The sequence below is a fragment of the Aedes aegypti genome, chromosome 2 (assembly GCF_002204515.2).
Source record: "Aedes aegypti strain LVP_AGWG chromosome 2, AaegL5.0 Primary Assembly, whole genome shotgun sequence".
Lineage (NCBI taxonomy): Eukaryota > Metazoa > Arthropoda > Insecta > Diptera > Culicidae > Aedes > Aedes aegypti.
The window spans coordinates 253,582,864-253,605,225 of NC_035108.1; the positions used below are offsets into that span (position 1 = coordinate 253,582,864).

At 35.7% G+C, this 22,362-nt stretch overlaps 1 protein-coding gene across 2 annotated transcripts in view; it reads right to left on the reverse strand.

Moving 5' to 3' along the window:
• LOC5580331 (adenylyl cyclase-associated protein 1) overlaps positions 1 to 22,362 on the reverse strand; it is a 103,229-nt gene that overhangs the window by 32,639 nt on the left and 48,228 nt on the right. The window contains exon 4 of one of the 2 annotated variants that reach the window (XM_021844809.1): positions 8,240 to 8,418. The exons of the other annotated variant lie outside the window; for it this stretch is intronic. Coding sequence (XP_021700501.1) covers positions 8,240 to 8,418 — 179 coding nt within the window. The remainder of the gene's footprint in view (positions 1 to 8,239; positions 8,419 to 22,362) is intronic. 2 annotated transcript variants of the gene reach the window in all.

Sequence of the window (22,362 nt, forward strand, 5' to 3'; positions counted from 1 at the left end):
GCGCTTTTATCACAAAACAGAATTATTTTATTAATACTTACTTTTGAAGTTTTAGTTTATTTGTTTAGTGCCATGTTGTAGAGAATGTTTTATTTTGGTTATAAAAATTGATTTGACACTTATAGACCCGGTACTCAGGCTGTCAGAGCGTGGCAAACTAGATGTTGGTCACACGAACAGTAGCGACATTAGCATTCTAAGGCTAGTGCTTCTACTAACTGACAGCACCCGAGCGAAAAGAAAAATGCCATCCATTTTCAGGGAGTCCAGAGAGCAATTCTCTTGTAGAGAAAAAAAAATACGCTCTTCGCATTAATTACAGAAAGGTATTGAAATCATTCTCATTTTTACTGAACACCCGTTATGGACCAATGCACGAGTTCACTAGTTTGACGTTTGAGCGGTGCCGAATTCACTCGTTTCCATGGTCACGTAAATAATACGGCACCGCTCAAACGTCAATGAGTGAAATCGTGCATTGATCCATTGAAGGAATTAGTGTTGAAGTTTTCTGAATCGAATACTAGATGATTTTTTCTAATCATTCCTTTCGAAATTACTAAAGGAATTTCAAGAGGAATTTCCGTATAAATCGTTGAAATAATCTTTAGAAGAATTTAGGAGAGATCCCTGGAGGGAATGTATTCCTGAACAAATACCTGAAGCCTCGGGGATGCTTTTCTTCGAGGAATCTGTGAAAGAATTCCTTACAAATTTATGGAATAATCGCGCAGGAATATCTGGAGGCTCACGAATTTCGTCAGATATTCAGGTAGAACTTCAGAGATCATTTTGCTTAAAAAGGATACTTTAGAGACCTTCCATTAAAAATAGAGACTTTCTATAGCCTTGCGTTAAATAGTGACATCATTCTTGAAAAGAGACCTGCTACCAGCCTGACTATGGACATAAGACCACACAGGTAAAAAAAAAGATTATTACTCATGATATCATGATTCAAATGTGTTTTCATCTTATGAAAATACACCATGATTTGGACTCACTCATGATATCATGAGTCAGATTTGCGTTGTGTTTTTGATGCTGATTGCTCGGAATCATGAATCAAATGCCTAAAATCAGGACTCGCGCATCCGATAATGATCGACAAAATAAAAAATAAATATGCTAGAACGAGATTCGAACCAACATTCCTATGGAGAACCACGTAGACGCACTCTACCACACAACCACTTCATCATGTTGAATTTAGGGTGATCGATACTAATAAGTTAAAGAAAAGTGCACCATTCAGTTTTGTCACTCTGGATGAAAGGCCTATGAATTTTTTTTTTTTTTTTTTTTTTTTTTAATTTCTTTATTAGTATCATTCCAAACATTACATTCATTATTTCTTATATCTAGGTGTTCTGTGTTATTAGACAACACTATCATCCTAATTTGGTAAAACAAATCTAAGATTTTATTAACATTTTGTTAACAACATATTACATTTCATTTGCCGTAGCAGTTCAGATTTTTTACAGGTGAGTTGATTTCACCTGCTTATAAGAGAAAAAAAAAAGTTTTTAATATACTTAACCTAACTTAACCTAATCATATAACGCATTAATCGTGGCAATAGAAGATTGTAACGATTTTTGCCTGAAATTATTGATTATTTTATTTGACATTTGTTCCAATGTTTCAACATTGGATATCCTATGTAACTCATTGGTACTATACCAGGGAGGAAGCCTTAGAATCATTTTCAAAATTTTATTTTGAATTCTCTGCAGAGCTTTCTTCCTGGTATTACAACAGCTAGTCCATATTGGTACAGCATACAACATGGCTGGCCTGAAAATTTGTTTGAATATCAAAAGCTTGTTCTTAAGACAAAGTTTTGATTTTCTATTAATAAGGGGATAGAGACATTTTACATATTTGTTACATTTGGCTTGAATGCCCTCAATGTGATTTTTGAAAGTTAAATTCTTATCTAGCATGAGTCCTAGGTACTTAACTTCATCTGACCAATTTATTGGAACCCCTCTCATCGTGACAACATGTCTACTTGAAGGTTTCAAATAAAGAGCTTTTGGTTTATGTGGGAATATTATTAGTTGAGTTTTGGAAGCATTAGGAGAAATCTTCCATTTTTGCAAGTATGAAGAAAAAATATCCAAACTTTTTTGCAATCGACTACAGATGACACGCAGGCTTCGTCCTTTGGCGGAGAGGCCTGTGTCATCCGCAAACAAAGATTTTTGACAACCCTGAGGTAACTCAGGTAAGTCAGATGTGAAAATATTGTATAATATTGGTCCCAAGATGCTGCCTTGGGGAACACCAGCTCTTACAGGAAGTCTTTCAGATCTGGAGTTCTGATAATTAACCTGAAGTGTACGATTTGACAGATAACTTTGAATTATTCTAACAATGTATGTTGGAAAATTAAAATTTTTCAATTTTACAATCAAACCTTCATGCCAAACACTGTCGAATGCTTTTTCTATGTCTAGAAGAGCAAGACCAGTAGAGTAGCCTTAAGATTTGTTGGAACGGATCAAATTTGTTACACGTAAAAGTTGATGAGTGGTCGAATGTCCATGGCGGAATCCGAACTGTTCATTGGCAAAAATTGAATTTTCGTTGATGTGGGCCATCATTCTGTTCAAAATAACCTTTTCAAAAAGTTTACTGATGGAGGAAAGCAAACTGATTGGACGATAGCTAGAAGCTTCTGCAGGATTTTTGTTTGGTTTTAAAATTGGAACAACCTTAGCATTTTTCCATTTGTCAGGAAAATATGCTAATTGAAAACATTTGTTAAATATATCAACTAAAAATGATAAGCTACTTTCTGGAAGTTTCTTGATGAGGATGTAGAAAATTCCATCATCGCCAGGAGCTTTCATATTTTTGAATTTTTTAATAATAGTTCTCACTTCTTCCAAATCAGTCTCCCAGGCATTTTCGAAAACGTTCTCTTGATTGAGAATATTTTCGAACTCCTGAGTAACTTCATTTTCAATTGGACTAGTAAGTCCTAAATTAAAATTGTGAGCACTTTCAAACTGCATAGCAAGTTTTTGAGCTTTTTCGCAATTAGTTAGTAATAATTTGTTTTCCTCTTTCAATGCCGGTATAGGCTTCTGAGGTTTTTTCAAGATTTTAGATAATTTCCAAAAGGGCTTAGAGCCGGGGTCCAATTGAGAAATTTTATTTTCAAAATTTTTGTTTCTTAAATCTGCAAAACGTTTCTTGATTTCTTTCTGCAAATCCTGCCATATAATTTTCATAGCAGGATCACGAGTGCGTTGAAATTGCCTTCTCCTCACGTTTTTAAGACGGATCAAGAGTTTAAGATCATCGTCTATAATCACGGATTCAAATTTTACTTCACATTTTGGAATTGCAATGTTCCTGGCTTCAACAATGGAATTTGTTAAAGTTTCAAGAGCATTGTCAATATCAATTTTAGTTTCTAAAGAAATGTTAACATCAAGATTAGAGTCAACATACGTTTCATATATATTCCAGTCGGCTCGTAAATAATTGAAAGTGGAGCTGATAGGATTGAGAATCGCTTCATGCGATATTTGAAATGTAACAGGGACATGATCAGAATCAAAATCAGCATGAGTAACTAATTGGCTACAAAGATGACTAGAGTCGGTTAAGACCAAGTCAATCGTAGATGGATTTCTAGAAGAGGAAAAACATGTAGGGCTATCAGGGTATTGAATTGAGAAATATCCTGAAGAGCACTCATCAAATAAAATTCTGCCGTTGGAATTACTTTGAGAATTATTCCATGACCGATGTTTGGCATTAAAGTCACCAATGACAAAAAATTTTGACTTATTGCGAGTCAATTTTCGCAAGTCAGTTTGAAGCCAATTAACTTGCTGTCCAGAGCATTGAAAAGGCAAATAGGCAGCTATGAAAGTATATTTACCAAACTGTGTTTCAACAGAAACACCTAAAGTTTCAAAAACTTTAGTTTCAAATGACGAAAACAGTTGATGTTTTATACGCCTATGAATGATGATTGCAACTCCCCCACATGCCCCATCAAGTCGATCATTACGATAAACAAAAAAGTTAGGATCTTTTTTAAATTTGGATCCAGGTTTTAAATAAGTTTCGGTAATAACTGCTATATGCACTTTATTAGCTGTAAGAAAATTAAACAGCTCGTCCTCTTTACCATTCAGAGAACGAGCATTCCAATTTAAAATATTTAAATTATTATTTGGATCCATTAGAAAAACGTAATCCAATAACAATTTTATTTGTAAATTTTACACCTACTTGGACTGCTTCAGTCATAGTGGTGGCTTTGAACATTGCATCAATCATTAGATTCAATTGTTCAGTTAGAAAATTAAAATCAGAGGCAGACATATCATCTGATGATTTCCCATTGGAATTTTCGGTAGACGAAGAAGCGGGGTAGGAGTTACCTGTGGCGGTAGGGTTTTTTCCATTTGATTTGAAACAAGTAGAATGGGTACTCATGGAACGAACAGGGGAAGAGTTCAAATTACCTGCTACGATATCGGCAAAGGATTTACCGTGGGTAGATACATTCGAAATTGAAAGATTTGAACGGCTACCCGACGGATTAAAATTTGTTTGTGAATGAGCATGATTATGATCTTCCTGGTGGGTATGATTCCTAATCAAGCGATCGTTAACTGAAAAATGAGCATTGTTCGATACTCTACCAGGCAAATTCCGGAAACGACCGTTATCGTAACGGATATTATCCTTCATCTGCTTGGCACGAGCCTCAACGACTCTTTTGCGTGAAATGCATTCCCAAAAGTTTGCTTTGTGAGGGCCCTTGCAATTGGCGCATTGAAATTTTTTGGTATCTTCTTTCACAGGACAGTCGTCCTTAGCGTGAGAAGAACCTCCGCAAATCATGCATTTAGCATCCATGCGACAATTTTTTGTACCATGACCCCACTTTTGGCACCGACGGCACTGAGTGGGGTTCTGGTAATTTCCTCCAGGTTTCTGGAAATGTTCCCACGTCACACGGACATCGAACATAAGTTTAGCTTTTTCTAAAGCTTTAATATTATTTAGTTCTTTTTTGTTAAAGTGAACTAAATAATATTCTTGAGAAAGCCCCTTCCGAACAATGCCAGATTGGGTTCTCTTTTTCATAATGATTACTTGGACTGGTGAAAATCCAAGTAAATCATTTATTCCATTTTTGATCTCTTCAGGTGACTTATAGTCACTTGAGAGACCTTTCAAGACGACTTTGAACAAACGTTCAGTTTTGTCGTCATAAGTAAAAAATTTGTGCTTCTTCTCTTCAAGATATCTGAGGAGAAGTTCGCGATCTTTAAGAGTTTCCGGCAAAACGCGACAGTCTCCTTTCTTTGCGATTTGGAAGGAAACCTTGATTCCCCTAATGGAGTTCAAGATCTCCTGCCTAAATCCCCCAAATTCGGAACAACTGACCACGATAGGCGGCACTCTTTGCTTCCTCACTTGAATCAAAGAGCCTGGGCTAGAGGCTGCTTCGATTTGGTGTTCGGAAAATTTGTCTAGAGCATCGAACTGATTGCTCATTTCAATACAATTATTCATTTCACCCTTGGAAGAAACTTCGCATTCCGGGGAAGCGTCCTTTCTTCCATTCTTGCCACGTGTAGTGACAGTTTTAAAACCCACTTTTTTGGAAGGAAGTAGTGAATTCAGAGATTCACCCTTCCTTTTGTTAGTTGTTGATACCATGTTTAGTTAATAAACGAGAAAGACGTGACCTTCGAAAGGTTTTTTCCCAAGACGGTGTCCAAGAAGGATTACCACCGCTAGCTTTCGCCAACGGGTCCAACGAAAAATCGAAGGCACGGGTCCAAACAAGGATCGTAAAGGGATCAATAGTAGAAAAAATAGTACTGAAAAGTACTGTTTAAGTAGCACTGAAAAGTACCGTTTTTAATTTTAGCACTGAAAAGTGCTGTTTGTGTAGCACTGAAAAGTACTGTTTTATTGCTTTAGGTAGTTTTTAAGAAAACTTCCAAGAGCAGAGAGAATTCGTGTACGCACAGCACGAAGGTACGATGCGCACTGAAAGGCCTATGAATAATCATGATGATGATTCAGGAACTCTGATTTGTGGTCCTGATATCATGACCTAACCCATTTATGAATTTCATAACGTGTAAATCATGATTTGAAAATCAGTTATTCTCCGTGTAGGACTATGCTAAAAGAGGACATGAAAGCAGCTGAAGTCTTCGAGCGACGAGTGCGTAGAGCCATCTTCTTTGGTGATGTGTAAGAAAACGGTGTGGTTGCGAACAATGAACTACAAGCTCGTTCAACTTCGTATCGGGAAGCTGGCTAAAGCTTGAAGGGTACGCGTTGCGCTGAACGGACGTTTTAAACGTTTTTAAATTGCCGAATAAAAACCCTTTAAAAACGTTGTAGGTTTAAGATACACTCAAATTGAGGAAGCGTGGGTCGCAGCCAAGGATACAGAGAGGCAACCATGAACCAAGGCAAGTATTTGTCAAATCACAAACAAATTATAATATCACGTGGTTTTCGCTGTAGAATACACGCGTCGTGATTATCGCGCAAATTTAAATTACAATGGTTGTAATAATGTGCGAAACAACGTGATTAATCGAATTTATCAGAGAGATATGATTAATATGCCAAAAATCAAAATCTAAAGTGTTATAAGATAAGAACACTAAGTCTTAAAACCAGGTTGATGTTTGATTGAAAATGAAACGATTCACATTATATACTATTTAAAATTGTTTGATAGCGAAAGCCATTAACTCGTTTTGTCAGCAAATTGTTGCCGATTTCACTTCGGGATACAATCATCAGATGACGGGAGAAAACGGGACAATATGAATTCATCGTTTTTTGCATCGTTAGTATGAAGTGTTCGTTGCGTAAAAGTCATCACACATTCATGCCACTGATATACTTTTGCGATATAAGCTGAAACTTTCCTCACCGCTGCATCGTGCTTATCAAATGTATTGACTGATAAACCTCAACTGATAACGATGTGATGAATCATAATACTTGGAAAGACGATAAATGGGAAATCTAGAAAGTAAAATATTTAGCTTCAGTTTGATTTGAAAACTTTAAGAGATTCGATAAAAGTGACCCAGTTTCATGGAAAATTTGTAAATAAAAACGCTCTAGTATTAACATGGCTATGCGCAAAACAACGATATCTAAATATAAATCTTTCTCTCATACGGAAATCTATAACGAATACCTCCTCGGGTTGAGAAGAGCCGGTGATGGTGAGCGGAAAATGAAGGAATAATAATAATGGAAATTTATTTTTAACCCGTCAATGAGTATCACTGCTTTTTTCGCTCCCTACGCCAAGAGAGATTATTCTCACACATTAGAAACGGAACCTTGAACAGTGCTGAAGGTATTAGATTTCGATACGAACATAGAACCATATTAGTTTTGACCTTGCAGCGTACATATCTATAGAATGGAAATGGTTTGTTGATTCTTTCATATGAGAGGAAGAGGCTAAATTGAAGCATAGTGTTTATGAAGATGAATGAGTAAACGATAGCTCAGAGGTTAATCGAATGTGCAGATTCATATAGTCTGCTCCGTGTCCATAAATAAAGGTGAAATAATTTGTATCCACAGACACAGGTATGAACTTCAGCGTTCGTCTGCAGTGCTCTACTAATCTAATGACAGAATATATGTGAAATTCCTTGATAAACGGGAGTCAATTAGCGAACAGAATAGAATATATTGCGTGCAAATGGGAACTAATGAAAGACGTTGCATGTTATCAATTCCACTTATTTCTTAGAGATGATTGAGGAAAGAAAGGGCAAGCATGTTAAGGATAGACTTGAACAAAAACACTGCCGAGCAAACCTTAACATATTTTATCTTCGGCAAAGGTAAACTCTTTAAAACCAAAATTTTGATTTTCTGGCTAAATATAATTTTTGGCTATCTAAAATCGATGGATGTACAATTCGGGCATCGCGTTAATGTTATTCGCGAATTTTATGAATTGTTGAACATTCGTTTTTTATTTTATATTGAAGCCTTCTTGTTACCGATAGACGTTTTCCTCTAACAACTGATACCAAACTACTAGAGGGAAAAGATAAAGTTTTCGACAAGCAACAAAAACGATATTTAATAAGAAAAAATGGCGAAAGAAAAATATAATAAGCAACATATTTCGCAAGGAATGCAAAACATAGCAACAGCCAAGACAAAAAAGTTTTACTGTTGGATGCATCCGAACCTGGATACACTTCGTCTTCCTCCTTCGCTACGAACGGTCCAAGCGGATCAAAGCGCACCCGATGCTCAACTGCAGCGTGGGCCGCATTCAGGAGATCCGAGAAGAACCGGTGCCGCCTCAGAGCCAACTCGTCACGGCCAATTGGAGTCGTGGGTGGTTCCATGATGCCACCCTCTTCCCTGTTAGATCGAGGGCAGTCATTGGATGCGATGCATTGAACAGGAAAAATGAGTCCGCAAAATGCAATATATGATAGAAGAATCGTTATATCAAACTAGGAGATCAATGTTTGATGTTCTATTATCACATGCACGTTCTTTTTTTTCTGAACTGAGATCTGATACACTAAGCTACTAATGATGAGTTTATTGTGATTCACTTCGAAACTGCAATATAGGATGACGAGGTTTAAAGAAAGAGCACTAAGGGTTCAAATGAGCTTAAATGCTGCTGTTAGCTGATACAGAATCTGGTATACGGTGATATTGAGGGCTGAATGACGATAACGATATAACTACTTAAGAATGCACGAATAAAAAACTTTTGCTTAAAAGCCTGTTTAAGGAAATGAATTGCAAAATACGTATATCAATGCTCTAGCTTCATGGTTTTGGACATCAATTTATAGGGCGGTGTTATCTACACAGTTATAGGGTAGGTGTACCAGTTTTGGCCACCCCAAGGAAAAATATTGTTCATACATAAATCAAACGACCTTTGGTTACTGTCAATACATCAAACGAAAGCTTTCAATCCATGCTCAGCAGGGAAAATGTAAAAACTAATCAGAAACTTTGTTTTTGTATTAAAAACGGTGGCGGCGAATACTGGACCACTTGCACCAGTATTCGCCACGATTTTAATTTCGGTTCCTGAATTCGCCACTTACGTTGATTTCTTATGGAGGAAGGCGAAACAGGAACAGGTAGCGAAAAATAGGTAGCAAAAATTTTAAGGAAAATTATTTTTTTCTATTATTTTCCGAGAAAATTTTGCGGTTTCCAAGAATGTTTCCGTATCATATAAAAGCAATTTAGCGAACACTAAACAATTGGCAACCATATATGTCGTAAAACGGTATACAATCTGGGGTGGCGAATAACTGGTACATGGCGAATACCGGTACACCTTCCCTACCTCGATATAAGATAACTGGCTTTGTTTACACCGATTTTTTAAAACTTTTGAAAATTTTATGTTTTAAAATAAACATACCTTTTGCTTATAATATAGTTGATTGTCAGTAGTATTGGTTGAAAGATCTGATTTCTAATTACTATACAACGCTGTACTTCCGAACATGAACATTTTGTTTTTCAATTACCGTAAAACGGGATATCTTTGATAATGTGGGTAACTTTGATAGTGCGAATCCCATAACTTATTCAATGAATAGCAAAATATTTGTAATCAGTAAAGCAAAACGATTGCAAAAGTAAACATTATTAGTATGACACTTTATGTCATAGTTATTTTTATAATAATCGAAAACTTATGAAGGTTTATATTTAAATATTAAAAATTGATTGTTTCTATGTTAGTTCTAGAAATGTTTTCATTTATACTCAATAGGCTACACAGTTAAAAATATGTTGTAAATTTAAGTTTATTTTCATGCACATATTTGGAGCATCAAAATAAACCTGCATTTCAACGACCAATCCATTATTTTTCAATTGAATTCACTTAACATTTACACGATCATGTAATATCCAAGCATTTTTAGTTGAAGTTTACATAATGCTGTAACAACGCACGAATTTGATTATTTTTACAGTAGACTTCAGTTTACACTGCATTGAAATTTAAATATTTTTTCTGTGTAGTTATAATAGAACTAGATTCTGGTTTCTATTTTTATTCCAAAAACGATTGATTCATATTGAAATCAATGCCAGAACAAAAACATCCAGAGTAACACATAGTTACCATTGAAGCATATCAACTGATATATGACCAGTTCTGATCATATAGGTATATATTACCTATTCGGCCTTGATTATAACATGTGCACTACTTGGGAACAATGGATATCCATTCAGAAATGCAAACTTACGTACTTACAATGATTGTAGCCATGTTTATTTCAACTAAAAACACTTTGTAGGTGATTTTTTCCATAAATTCTGTGTTTTAATGTATAAATCTAGTCCTTGTTCTCTATTAACATTCTCCAATTTAGTTCCAATTACAAAGATTTCGACGGTAGCATCTTTTATTCATTTGATTTTATTTTACAGTCGAACATCTTCTTCTTCTTGGCATTAACGTCCTCACTGGGACAGAGCCTGCTTCTCAGCTTAGTGTTCATATGAGCACTTTCACAGTTTTTAACTGAGAGCTTTCTTTGCCAAAGTTGCCATTTTCGCATTCGTACCATGCCCACACAGTTACGGATCACCCACAGTGACGGATCACTTTGGCGTTCAACATCGGATAACTCGCTCAAAACATAAAAGTTGACGTAAAACATATTTTTCCCATGTTATACTATTTGTCTTCTACCATTTGTAATGTTAAGCACAACGTTCAACCGCTAAATAGCGGTGTATTTAACAAATGTTTAGTTGGTACCACACAACTGTCATTATATGTTCGTTTTCTGTAAGAAGTGCCGTCTGCTTTCATAAGCTCCCACAGCTGTGCACAGGTGGTAAAATTCAAATGTTATAGCATAAAACATACTCATTCGTTTTGATTGAGTATGAATTCATCTTTGGAAAACATTTTTCTCGATTGTTGATTCTAAATATCGAATATTAGCACTTCTAACTAGTGATCCATAATATGATCAGGAAATGATTGTTTACCACGGTTATGGATCACTTCCAAAGAATCTAGATTTCTGCCATTTTAAGCATTGGATTCGACATTTTCAGACAATAGCACTAAGGATAAAACTAATAAAACATCAAGGTTTGTAAATTTCATTTCTTAGCCGACAAAAATGGGTGAAAAACTTGGTGTGGAGCGAAAACAGTTCATGTCTCAGTAATTACAATGCAGCATCACAAACAAAAGGCATTTTACCCTTGTTTCCAGCTCGAACACTGCTATTTTTTACAGTAATATATGACGCATTGTTAATTTTCGTCAAAACATGCAATACAAATGCATTGAGTTGAAAATTTCTTGATTTTGCGATCCGTAATATGATCAATTTGATCCATAATATGAACGTTGATCCATAATATGGTTTTCAGAAACCGATACAATTTTTAATTTTTATGCAATCCTATGTAAATATTATACTCAAAATAGTGTACTAACCGAAGTTCCAATTTGAAACGATTCGATTCGTGCTTTTAAATTACCATTTCACGTTTTCCATGTTGTTTTATTGAATTTTATAGGTTGGACTCCACATTATACTTTATGCCCAGGGAAGTCAAGGAAATTCTCATTACGAAATGATCCTGAATCGACCGGGAATCGAACCCAGCCACCTTCAGCATGACTTTGCTTTGAAGCCGCGGACTCTAACCACTCGGCTAAGGAAAACCCCTTAACATAAATAGGTCAAAAATATGAGCATGCAACAATGTTATGACAAGGAAGAGTTCCTTGTAAGGATCTTGAGAAAATCACAAGAAAAACGAGTAAAACGACTGCAGACAATTTCCAGTCAAAAGAGTTCAACATTTTTTCTCAAAAAGAAATAAAAATAATAAATTGCAATCTTACGTACCCCTATCAATAACATGTGGCAGTTAAATGACACAAGAAAATGTTATGAATTGTCAACACAATAACATCATTACAGCGACATCCTTCAACCTCAACCTTGACCCGCATTTGATCCCCTTTTCTCTGAACCTTTTTAATAAACGAACCCATCCGTCTTCTTAGTGTTCCATGAAAAAGGCGTCCATCCGTAGGATGCTTGCTTACTCATGGAGCATTCTTCGAAGCATAGACGCCCATCTATCTACTTGAAAATGAAAACAGGCTCGTTTCTATAACACTCTTCCAGTTATAAATCCATCCTACCTTCTACAGGTGTAACGCTATTCATCCCTCGATAATCCGTGTCTATACATTTTTGCTCCTACAGTTGACGTCTGTCTACAGTCGTATACAGTGTTGGACAATACATTTGCAAATTTTTCAGTTGTTCATACAAAATCATCAACTTTGGAGAGATAAATGTCAGTTATTTATGGACCTATTTGAATGAAATTTTCACACAGCCAGTGATTTTAATTGAAACGGACGAAAAGCAAACAATGAATCAAACGCGGTGTACTAAATTAAGAAGGTGATATATTCCGAAAACTGACATCTACTTGACGACGTCATTCCTATCCACCTCGAACAAATTTTCGAAAAATATGATCTAGGGGTCCGAATGATATATGGTACGATACGAGTGACGTCACATGTTTACAACCAAACTTGATGTTCAGCAATGATCAGTAAAGAGCCTGACTTGTTGCAGATTGATATTACAATATCAAGAAAAAATGTCATGACAAACGTAGTGGGCAATATTGTTGTATCCTTCACAACTCGTGATTAATCAGTTAATTTAAACACAAAATCAAACTTGTTTCATAGTTATTATTTTATAATGTGATAAGGTTCACCAAAAAGGAGAAAGTTTTCTAAAATTGCAATGCCAAACCTAGAAAATCGTTAAGCACGCGGTGAGCGATCATTGTCATATCCTGTTCAAGTTGTGATAAAGTGTTGTTACGAAATAAGATTGTTGCAACAAGAATAGGAGAGGGCAATGTCGTTGTTACAGCGTGTTGGTTGACAATTGATTCACTGGGTTTAACCAAAGTGATTTTTAGCGCAAATTTCAATATTTGACTAAGCTACATAGAAATTGAAGTAATAGCTCCATCGTTGGGTGCACAGTTACTAAGGCAAAATAATTCCATTGATAACTTATAACCACTATTGACCATTTTGTATAGAAAATCGAAAATGTTGCAAATGAATTGTCCAATACTGTATACATATCCTTTGGAAAGAGGGTTCGATGCGGGTCGATGTTTTCCATTCTATTTTTAAGGGGCATTTTTTTGTACTACACTCTATGGCGTGAACCGCACGTGATAACTCTTCACTACCTACGACGGTTAATTTTGCGTAAATATTTATGCTTCGTTAGAGATACCACATCGTTGCGTACTGCGAAAACACCACTGACTGGTGCCAGAGCATGTCGTGTTGATCCAACCTTTCTGGCAGTTGCTTAGCAATATAGGGAGATGGAGAATGGTGTTCTCATATTTCTAGAATATAATAGGTAATTGCTTACAAATTACATCGAAGAAGCATTTAAAAATATGTTGATTCGTATGTGTGGCTTATCCGAAATAAAATTTTGGTTTTTGTTGGGATTTTGAGATTACAGAAGACGGGTAATTTCTAGGGTTCGTGAGATTCCGAAAGAATCCGAAGTTTTTTGTGGGACTCTTGAATGAACCGAAGCATGGTGGATTGTTGGTGTTTCAATGGTATTCTTGTTTTTCGTGTAGCAGTTTGGACCCGATTTCGTTAGGCTCTTTTTACGATTATCTTTCTACTCTCTTTCTAATCAAATTTGGTGCAAATTTCTCGCGTCTATCGCTGGTTTATAGAAGTATGAATAGTTTGATACATTGGTTAAATTATAAAGGGAGACCAAACTTGTGTTCGGAAAAATGGGCTGACAAAACCGGTTCTATACTGTAATGCTACCCGAACTCCGCCAAGACTACCGAGAATTTGGTGGTAACTGTGAAATTCTCAGAACTCTCATAGTGACAGTGTGATTCAAGTTGATATGTTGATAAATATCGTAGAAAACCGATGATAATTTTTTGATTATTCTTTTGGAATTCTGAGATTCCGATGGAATCCTTGAACTCCAGAGTCCACTGAGAAACTTTGAAAGCGGATGCCAAGGTTTTTCCACAAGATTTTCTATCACTCCCACCAAAATGTGATTTACCACAGAATCTCAATATTCCCAACAAAATCTCGCAGGATTCTTGTTTGGAAATAAAAAGATTTCTGAAATATCAGTAGCTATAACTACTGAAATATCAGAAATTCTCACAAGTAATTTCAAAACAGAAATTGTAAAAACAGAGAATTTCCCCCTCAATCTCTGCATTCTCACAAGAATCTTCAATTAAAGTTTCCCATTGTATTCCAGAATTTTCATAATGATCTCAGATTTTGTTATCGAAATCCTTGAATCCTCAACGAAATTCAATTATTCTTACAGATGCCCTAGAATGCCAATCGAAATTCAGAATGTCCGTGCAAGTTACAGAATGCATATTAGAATCCCAGAACATGCATCGGAAACTCACAATTCTTACATTAATTGAGAAATTTTTGGTATTCTCACATAATTCATATCAGAATTCAGAAATCGATAAAAATTGTTTATAACAGAAATACTGTTTGAACAATTTTATTGGTGGTATGGATGAATACTATATAAGTTGAGTTTGCTGCATTATATGTAGTAAACTGCCCATAAAGGCATAACTGTCCCATATGGAAAAAGTAGGCATTGAGAAAATAACGTTCAAAATTTGAAGTTTGCCTACTCATACAAATGTTCATAATTTTCTAGTACATTTACACATGCCATATACATTTAGCAACACCGCACAGATTACTTATATTGCTACTATTGATCTACAAAAATAAAAACTTGAATATAATTCTCGCATGATCTGTGATAACGCCCTAAAAGCCATTGGTAACCATGTGTGTAGATCGTTGTTTATGAGCAAATGAATGCATCAGCATCCAAAGCAACATCACTGGCGTGTAGAGAATGATCCTTTCTTCACCATACCGTTGTAAAATAACATGTAACTCCATTTAAATGGTCAGAAACAACGAGCTACACACATGGTTACCAATGGCTTTTAGGGCGAGATCAAAAGTTATGCGAGAATTCTCGCATAACTTATGATCTCGCCCTAAAAGCCATTGGTAACCATGTGTGTAGCTCGTTGTTTCTGAGCATTTGAATGGAGTTACACGTTATTTAACAATGCTATGGTGAAGAAAGGATCATTCTCTACCTGCCAGTGGTGTTGGTTTGGATGCTTATTGATTCATTTGCTCAGAAACAACAAGCTACTCACGTGGTTACCAATGGCTTTTAGGGCGTTATCCCAGATTATGCGAGAATTCAAGTTTTGCCGTTGCTATTGGGATGTAAAATTCATATAGAGACTGCTATGCCTTTATTTTTCAATATGGGACTACACTAACATCATATTTTTCCACAACATTTTCAAACAAAGTGTGTTAATTTTTACATGCTTAGTTGAGTACATATTAAAACATGCATGTTGCGATGAAAAAAGGTGTTGGTTCAAAAATCAATATGGGACAGTTATGCTTTTATGGGCAGTAAATGCTACATGTGAAAAACGAGTGGAACATGGTTGATATTGCACTTGCACTATTAGTTTCGAACCACCTATACAGTACGTATCGATATGAATGATGTTGCTACTCATGCTTTGATATTGGTAAACCTGCGTCGGATTTATAAAAACTTCGAAAAAACATGTAGGGGAAGAGGTGGTAAAATGAACACCTTAAGGAAATCATTTTGTTTCTGATAGAAAAACGAGGATTTTTTATAGTTCTATCGCACAACATCAAAAATAGGGATGTAATATATAGCAACGACAAGGATTCAGACTAAAATAGCTAAATTTTCACATATTTTCGTCGCTATCAAAAAGGGATGCAAATGTTCATTTTACCTGCACTATGTGGGTAAAATGAACAACGGTTGGTGGTAAAATGAACACCACGCAAAAAACGTGAGCAAAACAAATATTTTTGAAAATTATCATTGCCCCACCGAAAATACATCCATGAATGATTGTAACCCATTCAAAAAGAATTCTAAAGGTATCAGATTTGACATCTTATCATAACGATATTTACCTCACTGAAAAACCTCAACTCTTCCGAGCTAAAAGTTAGGTCGGTTCTAATATTTAAACGTGGTTTTCTAAAATCTTAGTTTTCGTTGATATTTTCACTTCAATTGACCTGAGTATCAACTCGAACACTCAGATTTATGCTCTAAATCGTCCGTGCGTGATTCATCGAAATTTGTTTTTTTTTCGGTGAAAGGCACGGTGTTCATTTAACCACCCCTGTTCATTTTACCACCACTTCCCCTAGAATTCGACTTGCAATAACGCGGGTTTTACGCGGTACGTCGGCCGACGTAAAAGAAAAACCTTAGTGTATAGGGATTTCAATAGGAATACAGAATGTTCGTGGAAATTCTAAAATAACGAAAATTATTGTATGAACTCCATAGGAATACTGTGATTTTGGTGAGAATTATAGAACTCCCATAAAAATTCTACATTTTGTGAGTACTCTTTGAAATTCGTATAATAGTCTTTAGGACTTCTACTAGAATTACATTACATCGTATCAGAATTGAATCAATATATTGAGAACTGAAATTTGATTCTAGTAATTCCAGGAATACTTGCAAAATTTCAAAAGTCCTACCAGAATACCGTTTTATATCTATATCCAACATGCTGTACAGTGTACAGGAACCTTTAAAGCCACGAAATTTAGGGGCCTATTTTATAAGTCGAGTCGATAAAAATGACTCGACTGGAGTCACTGTCGACCGAAAATATCGCTCGACACGGCTCTGTCACTCGAGTTTTTCGACAGTTATCACTCTATGTGACTGGATTACTATGGGAGTCGACGAGTGACATCTGAAATATGCATGCTTACTTTGATCGACAGTGACTAAAGACGAGTCACATGAATCTGCTCGTTTTACAAAATAGACCCCTTAATCATACTTTAACAAACATCTTAGAAATCATATTGGAATCTTAAAGACCCAAACGCAATGATAGCGGAACGGCAACGGAAAGCGGAACCGGTTCGCCAGCATGAATCATACCATCTCGACTGACCCATCAACGAATTAAATTAAATCAACACCAAGTCGACAAGCATGTTGTAGTTCATGCTGGCGAACCGGTTCCACATTCCGTTGCCGTTCCGCTATCATTGCGTTTCGGCCTGAAGAATCCTATGACATATCCTATGATTACTTTAATCACAAGATCCTTACTTTAATCACAAGATCCTTACAGGGGATACAAAATTCAAGCTAAAACCCTAAGATTCGTTTAACACAGGTGAAAGTTCTCTTCTACATGTGAGTAGGAATAGAAACATACAGTGCAGAGTGCGTACTACAAGTTTGAAAGTTTTTTCTCATTAACATCAACAGTGTAGTAAACTCTGTGAACTTTGTTTAACTAGGGTCGGTGTTCCCTTAGTAGACAATACTCTATAGTCGCACGGCCGTTTTGCTGTAAATTGTTGTGAGGTTTTAAAGTTTACATGTACACGACAAACACGTGTCAAATGTATAAATAGAAATTGAAACTGCAAAAAAAACACGTTTGCTGGTGGAGAGCGAATCCATGACTCCCTATTCGTTAGATGGGCGCCTACAAGCTGCGAAGCCCCTTGAGAGATCCCGACGTTCGGAAGCGAACTAAACTCGATTGCCCCAAAACACATGGTATCATCATTTCGTAGTCCAAGCTTCCTTCGAAGGTATGAGATGTACATTTGATACATACATCGTCGTGTTCACTCAGACGAAGAAATTTGATGTTTTAAAATCATGTTCATGTCAAAACAATTGTTTTTAAATATGTTGTACACACTGTTTGAAAACAACTAAATTAACTTCAAAAGAATGTAGAATTGTAATCTAAGTAGCTAAACAATCAAGATATCCCTGGCTACGCCCCCGACCCTAGTAACTAAGAGTTTGTTATTTTTCATAGCTGTTCACTTGCTAATAAACCCCCGTTGAAGTCAGACGCTTTCCAAGCTTATTCCATTCCTTTGAAACGGTACCCCCAGGTAGATATGAAATCGGATGAGTATTTTTGAAGTTATCGTCAAACATTTTTTTTTAGTAAAAATGGGAAACATTTAGAGAAAACTACTTTTAATTAAAATTTGTTTTGATTTGAGATAAATTTAATGTTTTACATACTTTTTGTAATTTTAATTTTGAAGATAATGATGCGAAGAGCTTCAAAATTGGTTAGAAAATAACAAAGTTATGAAGACTTTACTGAAGATTCACCCTCATGACGCTTGCGCCACCTCTAAATCTCGATATTTTTAGCTCAAAATTTGAGGTTTCTATTTTTATGTGATTTGAATTCAAAACAGCACATGAATTTTTGACTTTGAGCACTTTTGAAGATTGGGGCCTTTCTTAGCCGAGTGGTTAGCGTCCACGGCTACAAAGCAAAGTAATGCTGAAGGTGTCTGGGTTCGATTCCCGGTCGGTCCAGGATTTTTTCTTAATGGAAATTTCCTTGACTTCCCTGGGCATAGAGTATCATCGTACCTGCCACACGATATACGTATGCGGAAATGGCAATTTAGGCAAAGAAAAAGCTCTGGATTAATAACTGTGGAAGTGCTCTTAGAACACTACGCTTAATGTGGACATCAAAGCGAAAGAGATGTTATTTCTAATTGTTGACTTCAAAATTTTGCAATATTATAATTTTTTAGACATAGCTTAGAACTAGACAATTTAAATGTGCAAATATACACTCCCGTGCAAAAGTTTGGGTTCACCCCCTCAAAAACATACAAAAGTGTTCTGTCCATATCTCTGTGATTAAACGTCCATTTGAAACTCTTTAAGCCGCACTCGAAAGGCAAAGAGTTATTCTTACTTCGTATGTATTTTTTCAAAAACATTTTTTGAATTTTGTATACAAATTTTTTACTTAAAGTTGTAACATTTTTCGAAAAAACACACTGAAAAATCATATTTCTCGATTACTTTTTCAAATAGACGTAAGTAGCTTTCACACGGTTTTGAGAAAATTAATTAATGAGAATCACAACCTTTCTTCTGAAACTGTTTTAAAATGAATCCCCTTTTTAACATTTTTTTACCGTGTTCATCGCTTAAATTTTGCATGCAATCAACTCGCGTTAAAACTCAAAGTAGTTTCTAACACTTCCCACAAAAATTGTATGACAAAATGATAAGCCGTTTCAATCAGTTACTTGCGACGTTTTTGTACCAGTGTAAAATCGACTCAAGTAGTGTTTTGTTTTGATTCGTGGTTAAGTCATTTTGTCTCCCATACAACGAAGCGGCGAAAGTAGCGGTTAGGTTGCGAAAGTGGAGAATCTTACTTTCGTCGTTTTGTAAATCCGAAAATTAAACGTTCTAAAAGTGAAAAATCGAGTTGGTTTAGAGCGGAACGTGTAGAATTTCGTCTGCGAAACACATAGGACTGATAAAGTAAGTTTGTTAAGTTTTCTGACTTGAGTCTGTTTGAATACGTCTTCGAGATTTAATTTCCTCAGCATTGGGTCGACCAAAATTTTAAATCAAAGTGTCATTAGAATCGTAATCTTATATTCTTTGAAAAGATCCCACGAAATTTTGGCGGAAAAATCTGGAAAGTATTCAAAATCAATGAAACAGTCAGTCAAGTCATCGTGCAAAAGTTTGGGTTCACCCCTCAGTATGATGCAAATCGTGCAAAAGTTTGGGTTCACCTGCGCCGCACGCACATCATTTTTGTCAATATCTCTGCCATTTTTTAACCGATTTTGATAGTTTAAAGCTTTTTTGAGCGCAAATAATGGCGCGTACATGATTGGTTTAAGATTTCACAGATTTAAGTAAGTTCAGGTGAACCCAAACTTTTGCACGATACACCATACTGAGGGGTGAGCCCAAACTTTTGCACGATGACTTGACTGACTGTTTCATTGATTTTGAATACTTTTCAGATTTTTCCGCCAAAATTTCGTGGCGTCTCTTCAAAGAATATAAGTTTACGATTCTTATGACACTTTGATTTAAAATTTTGGTCGACCCAATCCTGAGGAAATTGAATATGATTTTTCAGTGTGTTTTTTTGAAAAATGTCACAACTTTAAGTAAAAATTTAGTATACAAAGTTCAAAGAACGTTTTTGGAAAAATACATACGAAGTAAGAATAACTCTTTGCCTTTCGAATGCGACTTAGAGAGTTTCAATTGGACGTGTAATCACAGAGATATGGACAGAAAACTTTCGAATGTTTTTTAGGGGGTGAACCCAAACTTATGCACGGGAGTGTAAATCGTTGCTAAATATTTTTGATCGTAAGGGTCAGGAGCTACTTATGATTAAAATAAATATTTTCGCTTAAAATTTAAGCTCCCTTGCAACTATAATAGACCTATTGTTTATATTTATTTTTTTTATTAAACAATGTAATTGATGAATCAAGAACTTTTTTACGCCAATTGAAAGCTTTTGATCCACACTTTAAAGGAAATATTTAAAAGTTTCATAAAGATACGGTTTCGATTTGTTATTTGCCTACGCCGTGAAGCTAGTGCTACTATAGGAACAGAAATTAGAAATAGTGCTACTATGCTACTAACTATACATAACTATGAGATTTACTAGTTCTCCCTGGCCTGGATCATGGGGATTGACGGTGCCAAAGTGAAGGTGCACCGTAAAATAATATCCGTTTGTATAAAATATCACCTTCCCAATACTTTGGCACACCTCTAACGGATCATGATTTATCATGAAACGGCTGCTTGCAGGCTGAGGATCTGTTAATATGTTTCTGCATATTATCAGGAACTCTTCAAATGGAGGGACCGCCATGGCTCAGTAGTTACTTATGCACCACTACTGTTGCAGTTTGTTAGATGAATTGTAGCATCCTTTGTACTAATCGGTAATGGTGGATAGGTTTCGAAGCTAACGCATGATCCAACTTTTTGTTATGTGACTTAAAAGTGAGTATTCGGTGAGTTTCTGTGTAACATTCGTCGTTATAAAATTAATGATTGTGAGGGTGATAATGATACTTGATGAATTGCATAGTGATGATGAACCGTTGAAATTGCATTTGAAGTGATTGTGAGGGTTACGTTAATACCACAGACATAATAATAACAGTAGACACTTATTTATTTAAACAAAAACACTATTGCCTAGTTCTTTACACTTTTACAATGACAGTGTTCATAATAACAGCGAGTGCAATAGAAGTGATTGAAGTATTTTTTGTTACGGTCGTTGTGATAATTCGTAGTTCAATTAAATAGTAAAAAAATAAACACCCTTCAATTATTGGTAATAAAATAAATTGGTATGAAAGTGGCGTGATGTAATATTGGTGGAACTTTTAGCTGTGATAGTGGAAAGTGATAACGAAAGTTCATACATGATAATCTGATATAGAAGTGCTAGTGTCAAAAACAAAAGTGACGACAGCAAAAGTGAGGCAATTATGTGACAGTGAATAATAAATTAAAATGGGGAATGGGGACCTTTTCATAAAACTATTTCGTTCTTCACTTTAACCACTCTAGTAACATTTCAGGCCTTATCATAGTTTGATAGTAGTCTGAACTACTAGACTGCAAAACTACGGTAAGGGCTGATTGCTGCTAGGGTACACAGTGACCATTTGAGCAACATTGCTTAGGAACGTCTGTGTGATGAACGCAATAGAGGCTTATAAAAGCAAATGCTGGGAAGGAGCTTAGGGCAGATTAAAAGTGCCAGTACTACCCCTATCGCTACCGACAAAAAAAAAAAAAAACTATGAGATTTACTAGTTCTCATATTTTAAAAAACAAAAAAAAATAACAAGTAAACAAGTTTCTAGATGATGTAAAAATAATGCCACTGGGTTTAATTTTCGACTTTATACAAATATTTGTTCTAAACTATGCGAATATTGGAACACCGACCTTACCTGTCTGAATCGAATTTTCAAAGTAATGTAAAATTAAAGGATAAGTTTTCTTTAAAGCGATGATTCTGGAAAACCTATTGATAATTGCAGCGATAACTTCATCGAGAACCTTTGCGGTCAGTAAATTGAACTTTTCACCTTGCAAAACTTCCTTACGTTCAGCCAACAGCATCGAAAAGCTAATAAAACAAACCGAAAAATCGTTAAAACAGAGGGTTGAGAGAAAAGATGATCTCAAAGGGAACGGGGAAACTACCAACGAGCGAAAAAAAAAAAATGATTGCAAAGATAATAGATTCTTCGGAAAAGATATAAAACATTAT